The 13,341-nt window shown below is 38.1% G+C and overlaps 3 protein-coding genes across 6 annotated transcripts in view; all 3 read left to right on the top strand.

The window, feature by feature from the left end:
* Window positions 1-442: 442 nt before the first annotated feature.
* LOC104266611 (tripartite motif-containing protein 54-like) lies at window positions 443-3,181 on the top strand. 2 transcript variants are annotated; one of them, XM_026838774.1, is made up of 6 exons: window positions 443-606; window positions 694-840; window positions 1,477-1,572; window positions 1,936-2,058; window positions 2,408-2,541; window positions 2,883-3,181. In XM_026838774.1, exons 1-6 carry the CDS (start codon window positions 562-564, stop codon window positions 2,962-2,964), a joined length of 627 nt encoding a protein of 208 aa, XP_026694575.1. In that variant the 5' UTR covers window positions 443-561; the 3' UTR covers window positions 2,965-3,181. The 2 variants fall into 2 exon arrangements, with proteins under 2 accessions (XP_026694575.1, XP_009861568.3); XM_009863266.3 differs by lacking the exon at window positions 2,883-3,181 and adding an exon at window positions 2,809-2,851 and having other exon boundaries at window positions 444-606.
* A 209-nt stretch (window positions 3,182-3,390) lies between these two features.
* Window positions 3,391-11,175, top strand: zf(bbox/ring)-6 (zinc finger protein ZF(Bbox/RING)-6). Of its 3 annotated transcripts, none has more exons than XM_009863265.3 (10): window positions 3,391-3,654; window positions 4,413-4,545; window positions 4,633-4,779; window positions 5,417-5,512; window positions 5,876-5,998; window positions 6,351-6,484; window positions 7,801-7,931; window positions 8,179-8,394; window positions 8,604-8,701; window positions 9,764-11,175. In XM_009863265.3, exons 1-10 carry the CDS (start codon window positions 3,455-3,457, stop codon window positions 10,310-10,312), a joined length of 1,827 nt encoding a protein of 608 aa, XP_009861567.1. In that variant the 5' UTR covers window positions 3,391-3,454; the 3' UTR covers window positions 10,313-11,175. The 3 variants fall into 3 exon arrangements, with proteins under 3 accessions (XP_009861567.1, NP_001122372.1, XP_026694573.1); NM_001128900.1 differs by lacking the exon at window positions 9,764-11,175 and adding an exon at window positions 9,101-9,732 and having other exon boundaries at window positions 3,411-3,654; XM_026838772.1 differs by lacking the exon at window positions 3,391-3,654 and adding an exon at window positions 3,664-3,878.
* Window positions 11,176-11,329: 154 nt separating this feature from the next.
* LOC108949293 (fanconi-associated nuclease 1-like) overlaps window positions 11,330-13,341 on the top strand; it is a 5,727-nt gene continuing 3,715 nt past the window's right edge. The window contains exons 1-2 of the mRNA XM_026838773.1: window positions 11,330-11,479; window positions 11,807-12,607. Of these exons, the coding sequence (XP_026694574.1) occupies window positions 11,846-12,607 (762 nt within the window). The 5' untranslated portion in view covers window positions 11,330-11,479; window positions 11,807-11,845. The remainder of the gene's footprint in view (window positions 11,480-11,806; window positions 12,608-13,341) is intronic.

Below are 13,341 nucleotides of genomic sequence, written 5' to 3' on the forward strand. Positions count from 1 at the left end.
CTTATTTATCCTCGCATGATGGGGCAACGACAGTCGTTATAACACGGGTGTTCTGTTTCATACACCTCATGGCCGCTTACAAGTTACCACGTATGTAACTTATTTATCCTCACATGACGGGGCAACGATGGTCGTTATAACACGGGTGTTCTGTTTCATACACCTCGTGCCCGCTTACAAGTTACCACCTATGTAAGCTCGTGGGTGATTATTGCTTCGCTTACACGCTGGTTCGATGCTACTATTATGATCAAGCCAACTTGCTCCAACCCAGTGGTCACTATTGTATATGCGTGGATGGGCAATTGCTTCACATAAACAAAATGTGCCTTAATGCTCTACGCCACCCAATGGAAAGTTTCTCAAAAAAAACCACACCTATGTTCTTATTTGCGGTTAACGTAACCTCCCGAAGTTGGGACATTTAACCTTTATATTAGCCTGTCAAATCTTGAATAAGTTGGTTTCCTCAGGTGTCCTACGTGTCGTTACGAAGTTGTATTGGACCGACATGGAGTCTACGGCTTGCAGAGAAACCTACTTGTTGAGAATATTATTGACATGTATCAAACAGAAGGGAGAAAACCAACTTTCAAAACTTCAGAGGTAATTAAGATATATCAATTACTGCTGTAAGAAAATTGCATTTTATCTTTATTATTACATCATAATCCACATTGTTTCCCCACAAAGGTTGTAATGTGCGACCAACATGAAGAAGAGAAAGTGAATATTTACTGCGTGACTTGTCAGAAACCAACGTGTTCTCTGTGCAAAGTATTTGGGGACCATCAGACGTGTAATGTCTCGCCTATGGAGAAAATATACAAGGAACAAAAGGTAATGTTGTGGCTGGTTTTATTTGTTTTATAGATAGATATCCTCACACCATAAATAACAATGCCTCTGTACCATGAGTTAGCAGTTGGAGGCTTCATGTTAATATCAATGTGGGCAGATGGGGCCAGTGGCGCAGCCGGAAAAAAAAGGGGGGGGGGGTTTAATCAAAAAATTTTTAATTTTTTTTTTTTTAATATTTTTATTTATTTTTTGTTATAAAATAGGGGGGGGGGTTGCCAACCCCCACCCACTGGCTGCGCCACTAGATGGGGCCTTTCAGTTTTAACACGTTTATAACTGCATTTAATTCTCCTATAGTTGGTAGGGTTGCTAAAGCGCTTGCTTTTAAACCAGAAACAGAGGGTATATGTTTCGTGCTTGAGGCTGCCATCGTTATGGGTGTATGACTGTATGTGTCCACTTTACGGCAGTTGCTCCAACCCAGTGGTCACTAATGGGTTGTTTAAATTGTCAGCCATACAGAAAGCAACAATCAAGCAAATGTAGTAAGACTTTAAAATTAATCATTTTCAATAATTGGTTCCCTTTTTATTTTTTTCAATGATTGGGTCCCTTTTTTAAAAATAATCTACAAATTAAACAACAATTATTATTTATCATTAATTATTTCCACAGAGTGAAATATCTGACTCTATAGCACTCCTAGTGGCAGGAAATGATCGTCTTCAAGCAATTATTTCACAAACAGAAGAGCTTGGAAAAATGGCCGAAGTAAGACATAGTTCCTACTCATAGTTATCTTATATACACCACATATAATATCTATGTTTCTGCTCCCATGTAATAAATACCATAACCACCTCTAGTGTTAGCTATCATTGTAGGGGTTTATTCAATACTAACATTTTCTTTTGTTTATAAACTCACTAGGAATTTTAGATCACAACTTTTATCCCTTATATATAAAATATATTAGAAATACTGTGGAAATATAATATTTAAAAAAACAAAAATATGAATAAAGTAATTCAATCTGTGTTAATTGCTTTTTGCATGTATTACTTTAGTATATTTAATATTTAATTATAATTCATAAGTTATATCATTTATTTTAAATACTCGTTTTATCCTCAGTGTAACGGTCGTAAAGTGAAAAGTGATTTATGCGCTGCGTTTGACAAACTTTACGCCGTGTTGGAGCAACGTAAGACTGATATGATGAATCGAATAACTTCTGATGTTCAAGAAAGAAGTCAGGTACAATGTATAATAGTTGGTGTATAGTGGGATGGGGAAGATGGAGCTTTTCCCATCAAGCTGCAAGCTTTTTCAATACATAGTGATTTTTTAGGTTGTATGCCACTTCACCACTGATGGGTCCCTGGTTACAAAATGTAATACTCTTTGTTGTTTTAATTAATTTGATCTTTGTTACTGTATTTAGGGGAAAATAAAACGTTATGTTACTTTAAGTTATAAAAGAAATGCTAGTTTTTTTCTTTAAGTGCGTTTTGCTCCTAATTCCTTCTGTTACTTGGTTTGATTAATTTGATCTTTGGTTTTATATTTGTGGAAATTTTGGCAAAAAATAAAATGTTACTTTCAGGTTATAAAAGAAATGTTAAAATCTTACGGTCTTCAACTTGAGTCAGCAAGCAAGTTAATGGAAGCTTCACTTGCGTTGGTTGAGGAACGAAGCGTTCCTGTGTTTCTTACACAAGCGAGGGAGACAATTAATAAGTGAGTTGCTGCAGTTGGTCCATAACCCCAACACTGTATATGCACATTCTATTCTATATGGGTGAGGTCCTACAGTGAGGCATGTCATGGGACCTTACCCAGAAATACCAGAGTTGGCTTCACATTCTGTTTTCTCGTCCCATTTGGTAGCACACAAAGAACATTCAAAGATATATAGAACCTTATCCTGGCGACTCTCGTAGACCGTTGTTAATATTATGTGCTTAAAGTATCCCGTCTTACCCCACCCTACTATATCGTTTTAAGCGTTCGAACACCAAACAAACAAATGTAGTTGCAACATCTGCTTTGAGATTCAGACGTCCATGTTATCATTCCAGACGTGAGGGTTGGTCTATTTCTGGAATGTCATGTGATCTACTGACGTCATCGCATTATTCGAAAGCAACTGCACAGAGGTGACTGTGACGTCATAAACAGTTGATCTGTCTGCTTATCTCATTGGTTCATTAGTGAAAGGGCATTGTTGGAAAACAAAGAAGTTTCCATTTGATTGGTGGACGCATGCGATGTTCGAATACGTTTAGGCTATTATGACATCACAGTAACGAACAATGCCAGTCGCTGCATAACGCGATATTGTGTGCAGTGAAATTCAATTGTGAAGTAACAGGAGGATGAAAATATTATTTAAAGTTAGGATAGATTCATAGAGAGGAAATCATAAAGAAAGGGAACCGTGTTTCATACGGTAGTTGTTAATTTGTGTAAAGTTTTAAAAAGTTCCAGAGCAATATCACAACGTTATAATAATTTATCTAGCCTTTTAAACCTACCGTATTAAAGACGGTTGTACAATGTTTTCCATTTCAAATTTATATTATTGCTTTTTTATTAAGATAAAATCAAAAAAATCTAATCCAAAAAAGTTGTTAATTATTTAATTAACGTCATGGATGCGCTTCGTTTGATGGGAGGGGCGGCTGGGCCGAATCCCGAAGAAATTGAACGGCTTCTGATGTGTCCAATATGTCTTGAAATCTACACCAAGCCCGTTGTTATTCTCCCCTGCCAGCATAACTTGTGCAGGAAATGCGCCAACGATGTGTTTCAGAACAGGGGAACTCCCATGGGGTCGGGCGGGAGATTCAGGTAAGGAACTTCACTTAAATATAAAGTATTTGTATGTGCACACTCTATTTTATATGGGTGAGGCTTTACGCAAGCGAGGCATGTCATGAGACCTCGCATTTAGGCCACAGTTTGTCCTTTACTTTAGTACGAGTACCAGCTGCAATAGTTTTTCGGCCCAACCGCGCACATTACAGAAACTTATTTATCCTTACATGGCGGGGCAACGACATTCGAGTAACCACGTATGTAACTTATTTATCCTCGCATGGTGGGGCAACGACATTCGAGTAACCACGTATGTAACTTATTTATCCTCGCATGATGGGGCAACGACAGTCGTTATAACACGGGTGTTCTGTTTCATACACCTCATGGCCGCTTACAAGTTACCACGTATGTAACTTATTTATCCTCACATGACGGGGCAACGATGGTCGTTATAACACGGGTGTTCTGTTTCATACACCTCGTGCCCGCTTACAAGTTACCACCTATGTAAGCTCGTGGGTGATTATTGCTTCGCTTACACGCTGGTTCGATGCTACTATTATGATCAAGCCAACTTGCTCCAACCCAGTGGTCACTATTGTATATGCGTGGATGGGCAATTGCTTCACATAAACAAAATGTGCCTTAATGCTCTACGCCACCCAATGGAAAGTTTCTCAAAAAAAACCACACCTATGTTCTTATTTGCGGTTAACGTAACCTCCCGAAGTTGGGACATTTAACCTTTATATTAGCCTGTCAAATCTTGAATAAGTTGGTTTCCTCAGGTGTCCTACGTGTCGTTACGAAGTTGTATTGGACCGACATGGAGTCTACGGCTTGCAGAGAAACCTACTTGTTGAGAATATTATTGACATGTATCAAACAGAAGGGAGAAAACCAACTTTCAAAACTTCAGAGGTAATTAAGATATATCAATTACTGCTGTAAGAAAATTGCATTTTATCTTTATTATTACATCATAATCCACATTGTTTCCCCACAAAGGTTGTAATGTGCGACCAACATGAAGAAGAGAAAGTGAATATTTACTGCGTGACTTGTCAGAAACCAACGTGTTCTCTGTGCAAAGTATTTGGGGACCATCAGACGTGTAATGTCTCGCCTATGGAGAAAATATACAAGGAACAAAAGGTAATGTTGTGGCTGGTTTTATTTGTTTTATAGATAGATATCCTCACACCATAAATAACAATGCCTCTGTACCATGAGTTAGCAGTTGGAGGCTTCATGTTAATATCAATGTGGGCAGATGGGGCCAGTGGCGCAGCCGGAAAAAAAAGGGGGGGGGGGTTTAATCAAAAAATTTTTAATTTTTTTTTTTTTTAATATTTTTATTTATTTTTTGTTATAAAATAGGGGGGGGGGTTGCCAACCCCCACCCACTGGCTGCGCCACTAGATGGGGCCTTTCAGTTTTAACACGTTTATAACTGCATTTAATTCTCCTATAGTTGGTAGGGTTGCTAAAGCGCTTGCTTTTAAACCAGAAACAGAGGGTATATGTTTCGTGCTTGAGGCTGCCATCGTTATGGGTGTATGACTGTATGTGTCCACTTTACGGCAGTTGCTCCAACCCAGTGGTCACTAATGGGTTGTTTAAATTGTCAGCCATACAGAAAGCAACAATCAAGCAAATGTAGTAAGACTTTAAAATTAATCATTTTCAATAATTGGTTCCCTTTTTATTTTTTTCAATGATTGGGTCCCTTTTTTAAAAATAATCTACAAATTAAACAACAATTATTATTTATCATTAATTATTTCCACAGAGTGAAATATCTGACTCTATAGCACTCCTAGTGGCAGGAAATGATCGTCTTCAAGCAATTATTTCACAAACAGAAGAGCTTGGAAAAATGGCCGAAGTAAGACATAGTTCCTACTCATAGTTATCTTATATACACCACATATAATATCTATGTTTCTGCTCCCATGTAATAAATACCATAACCACCTCTAGTGTTAGCTATCATTGTAGGGGTTTATTCAATACTAACATTTTCTTTTGTTTATAAACTCACTAGGAATTTTAGATCACAACTTTTATCCCTTATATATAAAATATATTAGAAATACTGTGGAAATATAATATTTAAAAAAACAAAAATATGAATAAAGTAATTCAATCTGTGTTAATTGCTTTTTGCATGTATTACTTTAGTATATTTAATATTTAATTATAATTCATAAGTTATATCATTTATTTTAAATACTCGTTTTATCCTCAGTGTAACGGTCGTAAAGTGAAAAGTGATTTATGCGCTGCGTTTGACAAACTTTACGCCGTGTTGGAGCAACGTAAGACTGATATGATGAATCGAATAACTTCTGATGTTCAAGAAAGAAGTCAGGTACAATGTGTATAAATAGTTGGTGTATAGTGGGATGGGGAAGATGGAGCTTTTCCCATCAAGCTGCAAGCTTTTTCAATACATAGTGATTTTTTAGGTTGTATGCCACTTCACCACTGATGGGTCCCTGGTTACAAAATGTAATACTCTTTGTTGTTTTAATTAATTTGATCTTTGTTACTGTATTTAGGGGAAAATAAAACGTTATGTTACTTTAAGTTATAAAAGAAATGCTAGTTTTTTTCTTTAAGTGCGTTTTGCTCCTAATTCCTTCTGTTACTTGGTTTGATTAATTTGATCTTTGGTTTTATATTTGTGGAAATTTTGGCAAAAAATAAAATGTTACTTTCAGGTTATAAAAGAAATGTTAAAATCTTACGGTCTTCAACTTGAGTCAGCAAGCAAGTTAATGGAAGCTTCACTTGCGTTGGTTGAGGAACGAAGCGTTCCTGTGTTTCTTACACAAGCGAGGGAGACAATTAATAAGTGAGTTGCTGCAGTTGGTCCATAACCCCAACACTGTATATGCACATTCTATTCTATATGGGTAAGGTCCTAAAGTGAGGCATGTCATGGGACCTTACCCAGAAATACCAGAGTTGGCTCATTACCCCAACATTGTATATGCACATTTTCTTCTGTATGGGTGAGGTTCTACAGTGAGGCATGCCATGGGATCTGGGATTTAGACCAGAGTTGGCCCATTACCCCAACATTGTATATGCACATTCTATTCTATATGGGTGAGGTCCTACAGTGAGGCATGCCATGGGACCTTACCCAGAAATACCAGAGTTGGCTCATTACCCCAACATTGTATATGCACATTCTCTTCTATATGGGTGAGGTCCTACAGTGAGGCATGCCATGGGATCTGGGATTTGGACCAGAGTTGGCCCGTTACCCCAACATTGTATATGCACATTCTATTCTATATGGGTGAGGTCCTACAGTAAGGCATGCCATGGGATCTGGGATTTGGACCAGAGTTGGCCCATTACCCCAACATTGTATATGCACAATAGGCAGGTTGTTATAGCATCTGTTCCTTTCCTAATTCACAATGTTAATCAAATAGCACGTTAGGTGCAAAGACTTGTTTTTTTTCTGGTCAGTTTCACTACAAACATAACAGACCATTTATTTAACACAATTGTAGTTATTCCTTTTGCTAATTGAATGACTTTTGTTATTGTAATCAAATGGGGTGAATAATATATTATGTTGTGTTTAGTTTTAGTGTCTGTTGGCAGTAGATACAATGATCCTTGTGTAACTCGTAACACGATAAGTCCCTTGGGCGAAGGAATTTACCGAAATCATCATTTCCACACGTGCATGCAATGACACCCGTATCGCATGTCTATTACACCATGTGTGGCAACTATATATATAACTGTAATTGGTGCAAAACATTACAACTCCCCTGTGTATTAAATGTCGAACTAGATCCCATGGGACCTAGTTGTGGTAGTATGACGTAAGCAGCTTTGATCATTGTGACGTGATTAATAAGCATGCGTAAATACCGTTTCGAAAATACGTAGCTGCGTATGACGAGTTAATACGACGCTAATTCGAAACGTAGGCTGTCGCTTGAGACAACGAGCATGAGGATAAGGTGTATCAATACCAGAATACACCTGGTGTATAAGAAGACACCAAATATGTTAGATTTGTTATAACTCAACAACGAACATAATAAGATGCACACACCCTTTTAAGTTCTAACCTAAATTTGCCTACAGCACAGTGCACTGTAAACCCACAATAACAATAACAAACGACACTTAACCTTCCAGAATCAAAGCCACAAGTCGAGACTCCGAGGTCAGGAAGCCTCCGTTTAAAATACAAGACATGGACGAGTTCACCGTTGATTTCAACAATCACGAAACTGCGCTTTATAAACTTGACTTCTCAGCTTTGCAGGGTGGGTTAGGTGTTTAATGCTTTGAAGAACTGGTCACCCTGATAAAATTGTGGCCGTGTTTGTTCTTTATTGGACAATACCAATGGATTGTCTAAATTGTCAGACATACATAAAATAACCACCCACAAAGTTACATTAGTGATAACTCGTAACGGGCACTAGGTGTATGAAGCAGAACAACCGTGTTATAAGGACTGTTGTTGCCCCACCACGAGAGTCTATATAAGTTATATCTATTCAATGACAGTTTGTGACGCAACAACGAACGATAATAACGAAACAAACGATGATGAAACCGCCAACCAATCAGAAGGCGCCACATCAAACACAGCTGACAACGATGACGATTCAGAAGAGGAGTATGACGTCACAGTGGAAGATGACGTGGGCGATTCTGACGCAACATCTGTGACGTCACGAAGTGACGTAGGCAGCAGCTACAGCGGAGCAAGATCTAACAATGGTATGATAGTTGGTTAACAAAGCGTTTTGTGACGTAATAGGCCCATGGTTTTCTTCGGGTCGCAAACCCTCGCTTTCAAAGCGCTTACCTATTTTTTGTGTTTTCGGCCCCACGCGGGATTTCTTAAATTTCGTACTTTCACTGTGTGTTTGTTTAATAATTTTTTGTTTTGTTTAAAAAAAGGTTGAAAAAATTATTATATTTTCTAGAAGCAACCGGTCGCAGCCAATCACCTTCAAGCTCACGTAACAACGGTTCGTCAAGTGGCGCCACAGAGTCGAGTGAAGCAAGACGGCCACTAGAGGAGGTAAAGCTTGATTTGTGTTACAACATAAACATCTTATAATCACGTATAGTTGAAACACTTGTATCATGATCAGTGCCTAAACATTTCATCTACCGTATCGAGCCGTTCCACAGTGTTCAGTGCACTTGCCTATATAGCCCATAGGTTACGGTTCGGGGCTCGATGCTGCTACCATTGCGGTCAGGTGTGTCTTAGGGCAAGACACTTAATCACCCACAAAGTTACATACGTGGTAACACGTAAGCGGACACGAGGTGTATGAAACAGAACACCTGTGGGCTGTGTTATAACGATTGTCGTTGCCCCGGCATGCGAGAATAATAAAAACAATTCATTCATATTTTTATATTCATTTACAAATCTCTCATCTTTACGTAATAATTGACTTTATTTGTTCAGAGAAGCAGTTGGTGGTAACCATGGTTACATTACGTCACTTCCTCTCTGCATGCTGCTCATACGTCATCAACATCAGCTACGTCATCATACAATATCTCATTTCATGACGCCATAATCATTGCTCTTCAATCGCTCGCTTCCGTCACTGTTTATTACGTCATATTATTACTTACGCAATATTGCACCCGGGACCTTCTGGTACGCAGCCCCCCCTTTATTAATTAATCAAATCGTTCTGTTACGCTTTGGTGACAACGTACTATAAAACGTACACCCAAGCATTACACTAATCAAGTCGCATTAACTCCTAACCAAAGCGTAACCGAGCGGTTTGATTGGTTATAAACGAGCTGGCTGCGTAGGAGGCTGTGTTTTGGATATTTAGATCATTCTGTCTTATGTGAAAGCGTTAGATTCGCACAATAAGGTTGCCAGGTATCGCCAAGTATCTTAATGGCCAACGAGTAAAGATTAAAAAGGCTTTGCCGTGCATTGGTTTTCAAAGTGATTATATAACTAGTTGCTTACCGAGTGTGTGTTTAATTGCAGTTACCGCTTTTTGTTAATTGCTTGAACATTATTTGATTGCTCATCGCTTCATACGTTTGCATTACACATATGCTTGTTAGTGATTTGCTAAATATTAAATTCAAGTTATCACAGAGGCCTGTTAAGCGTGGACGATGGTACGACATGTATGTACGACAGTTACCCGTGACCTTTGATATGACCGAGTCAACGACCTTAAGTAACCCCACAACAGTAAGGTCAGAATTAGAACTAGTTGTTGGTTCCCCGAAAAAAGATCACGAAGATGCGAAAATGGACGACGATGATGATTGTGACGTATTAAAGAAGAAATTAGAAGAAGATTGTGACGAAAAGAATGAAGATTGTCGTCAAATGTCTGCAATGGAAGCGTATAGGCGTGGGCGCCATCTAACGGCGAATAGATACCGTTCACCAGAGCCCCCGCAAACTTATCGTTCATTAAGATATTCGAGCGACGAATCAGACGGTGAAGTCGCGAACATCCGTCTTCCATTATCGTTTCAAACTTCACCTGGTGAGTCGTTTGATTCGTCACCCCGGTCTTCCCCTATCTTGAGAAGGCAGAGGAACGTACAAGGGACTTCCCCTACACGGAGAAGGCCAAGGCTGTATGGGTCCCACAGACGACGCACGTGGTCCCATTTGCTGGACAAAAAATGAACAGAAAACATGTTTTCTGTGCTGGACTGTGAAATTTAATCGGAAATGGTATTTTTATTTTTTTATGGAATTTTCGATTTTTATCGAATATTTTGGATTTGTGGATTTTTATCTAGATTTTTCTTTTTTATTGGATTACGTCATAAGACCAAGCCCAATTGACGCTGTTTTGTAATTAAGGTTTATTTGATACGGCGGTCGTCTCAGTTTATACCATGCTGCGGTTAAAATGAATGTAATTTATTTATTCTCACATGGCTGGGCAACGAGAGTCGTTATAACACGGGTGTTCTGTTTCATACACCTTGTGCCAGCTTACGAGTTACCACGTATGTAACTTATTTATCCTCGCATGGCGGGGCAACGACAGTCGTTTTAACACGGGTGTTCTGTTTCATACACCTCGTGCTCGCTTACAAGTTACCACGTATATAACTTATTTATCCTCGCATGGCGGGGCAACGACAGTCGTTATAACACAGGTGTTCTGTTTCATACACCTCGTGCCCGCTTACGAGTTACCACGTATGTAACTTTGTGGTTGATAACTATTCGGGATGTTTGTGTAATATTTCGTCTTGGCTGCTATTGCGCATGCGCAGAAAGTAGGACCAACTTTGCGACATTTTTGTAATAATGGTCCAGGGATTTTTATATGTCAGTGGTATTGGGCATTTTTGTAACTGCGTTATGTTACGCAGGTACTTATTTCATGGCTATATTGGTTTGCGTATGATTTCCTTATTGTTGGTGAAGAAGTATTTTTACGCAGAGTGAAAAAGATCGATGGGAGTTCTAATCACAATTTGTTGTGAATTGATTAATTTTGCTGGAGCTGTGCATTAAACAACTTTTTATGTTGATATTATTGTGGTAATTTAAGGCTATCGGGATATGCAGTTTAATAAGACACCCATGTTTTAACTTGTATTGCATTACAGCGCGAGGATAAATGAATGAAAGCCTTTAAAACAGTTATAGTCCCTAAAAAATACAGTTTTCTATTTCTATGTTTCACTATATAAAAAAGCTTCACGTTCCGCACCAGCGCACAAAGATTGCGCGGTCAAAATGAAATAAACAAAACCAGGAAAACATGGTGTATTTACAATTATAAACGAATTAAAGTATCATAAGTTTTAATAACACTTCAAGTACTACATCAAGGTATAGATTAATTAAAACAACAATGAGAAGGAGTTCAGCAGCAAAACAACAGTTAAGTACGCTATGGGAAAAACACTTGAGTAAAAATGTGAATAAATCGTGGTCTATAGGTTATAGTTTGGAAGATTAAACGTTTTAAAATGTGTCATCATAGTTTGTTAGGTATGGCGTATGTACAAGTTATTGCTAATAGTTTTACTCAAATAGTTTTTTATTTATACTGTGTTTTTATGACTTGTTTTGCTGCTAATTTCTTTCTCTTTGTTGTTTTAATTAATTCTGTGTTTGCTATCATATTCGAAAGGAGGTAAACTTTATATTATGTAGTTCAGGTTGTTTTCAAAGCATGCACCGGAATAACCACAGATGAAAGGTGCGATACAGAAATACTTCGCTCCTTGTAATAATAACTCTCAAGTCACGAAACATAAAAGATCCCGAAGTAATGACGTCATTGAAATATCGTCCGATGACGATTTCAAACCAAAAATTGAAAAACGTAAACGCAAGTTGCGTAAATCTGATGGAAAACAGACAAAAAGCCCCAAATTAAAGAATGGACATTCTAGTGCTGCTGCCAAAAAAACTACAATTAAAACACCAAGTTTACTAGATCATGGGGTTACATCTAACAAGGATATAGTGGAATTGGTAAAGACAGAAGTAATTGACCTTGACTTGGAGCCTGAAACTTCACCCAAAAAGGGTGAAAATGTTTCCAAACCTTTCAAAACTATAAAGCAAGGCAAACTGCAGAGTGAAGATTGTAAAAGTGTCGAAGGTGCTTCTATTACTGCACAAAAAAACTTTTTAAAAATGAATCTATCTCAAAAAAGTCAATCTAAAACTGACAATAAAAAACTTGGTGATAACACAGGGCAAAAAGTTGGGGATTTAAGTAACAATACAGAGAAAGTTGGTGGAAAGGAAAGTGTTGGGAAGAGAGCTTATTACCTTGAAAACTTTGAGATGGTTGTGAATAGCGTTCAACAAAACAGGGATGATTGGAGATTATTTGAAGGCGAAGACCAGAGTTGTGTCAATATGTTTCAACAACTGCATGTGAATGCAAGGAAACTTTATGTCAGATTGTTCAATAGGAAATATGCATGGTTGCCTATTAATAAGGTGGGTACAAATGTCTTGGCGAATGGAAAATTTGGGATTCTTTGTTTAATATATAACATTATTTAAGTTCATTACTGTAGACCAGTGGTTAGGGCTTGCATCGTATCCGAAAGATACCAGATTTAAGGGTGCGATGCTGATACCATTGTGCAGTGGCGCAACCAGCGCGTTCAAAAGGGGGCTGTCATATTTACGTCTAGTCCACGTTTATCTCTGACGCGATAAAACACTCCCTTTATTGGTTGTGCACACGAATATATATCCTATTTTACGCGGTAAATTAAAACCAACACTACATTATTAAAAAGACGTATCTAAATTAATATAAACAGAGGAAACATTGTTGCAGATTTACGCATGTTAATGTAACGATTATTTACGTCAGAATACCTTTGATAAACCATTACGATTGTTCCATCACAAACGAGATTGTTGGTAAACAATCGTGTTTTATTTGCTCCCATACGATCTGTAGTTTTTGTATGATTTCTGTTTCTGATGATTAGTTTAAATCAGTGCTTCCCAAACTATGGTATGCGAAGGCCTCCCAGGTGGTACGCGAGCACCTTATTAAGTTCACACCAAACGATCGCAAATGATCTTTTAGTGATTGTCGTGAGCATTATTTTAATCCACATAAATTACGTAGAGCGTGACATTCCATGCTATATTCCCTACACCGGTGTTCCTAACTTTTTAAACCTAGGCGTTGTTTTACGCGTGTACAGAATATT

This window comes from Ciona intestinalis, unplaced genomic scaffold (genome assembly GCF_000224145.3).
Source record: "Ciona intestinalis unplaced genomic scaffold, KH HT000113.2, whole genome shotgun sequence".
NCBI lineage: Eukaryota > Metazoa > Chordata > Ascidiacea > Phlebobranchia > Cionidae > Ciona > Ciona intestinalis.

What these genes read in the sequence shown, in the direction of transcription:
- LOC104266611 (XM_026838774.1), top strand. Translation starts at nt 562, where the DNA reads ATGTATCAAACAGAAGGGAGAAAACCAACTTTCAAAACTTCAGAG. An exon ending in AAATATACAAGGAACAAAAG is followed by an intron (nt 841 to 1,476) that starts GTAATGTTGTGG and finishes TTATTTCCACAG; the next exon opens with AGTGAAATATCTGACTCTAT. An exon ending in GCGAGGGAGACAATTAATAA is followed by an intron (nt 2,542 to 2,882) that starts GTGAGTTGCTGC and finishes TTATCATTCCAG; the next exon opens with ACGTGAGGGTTGGTCTATTT.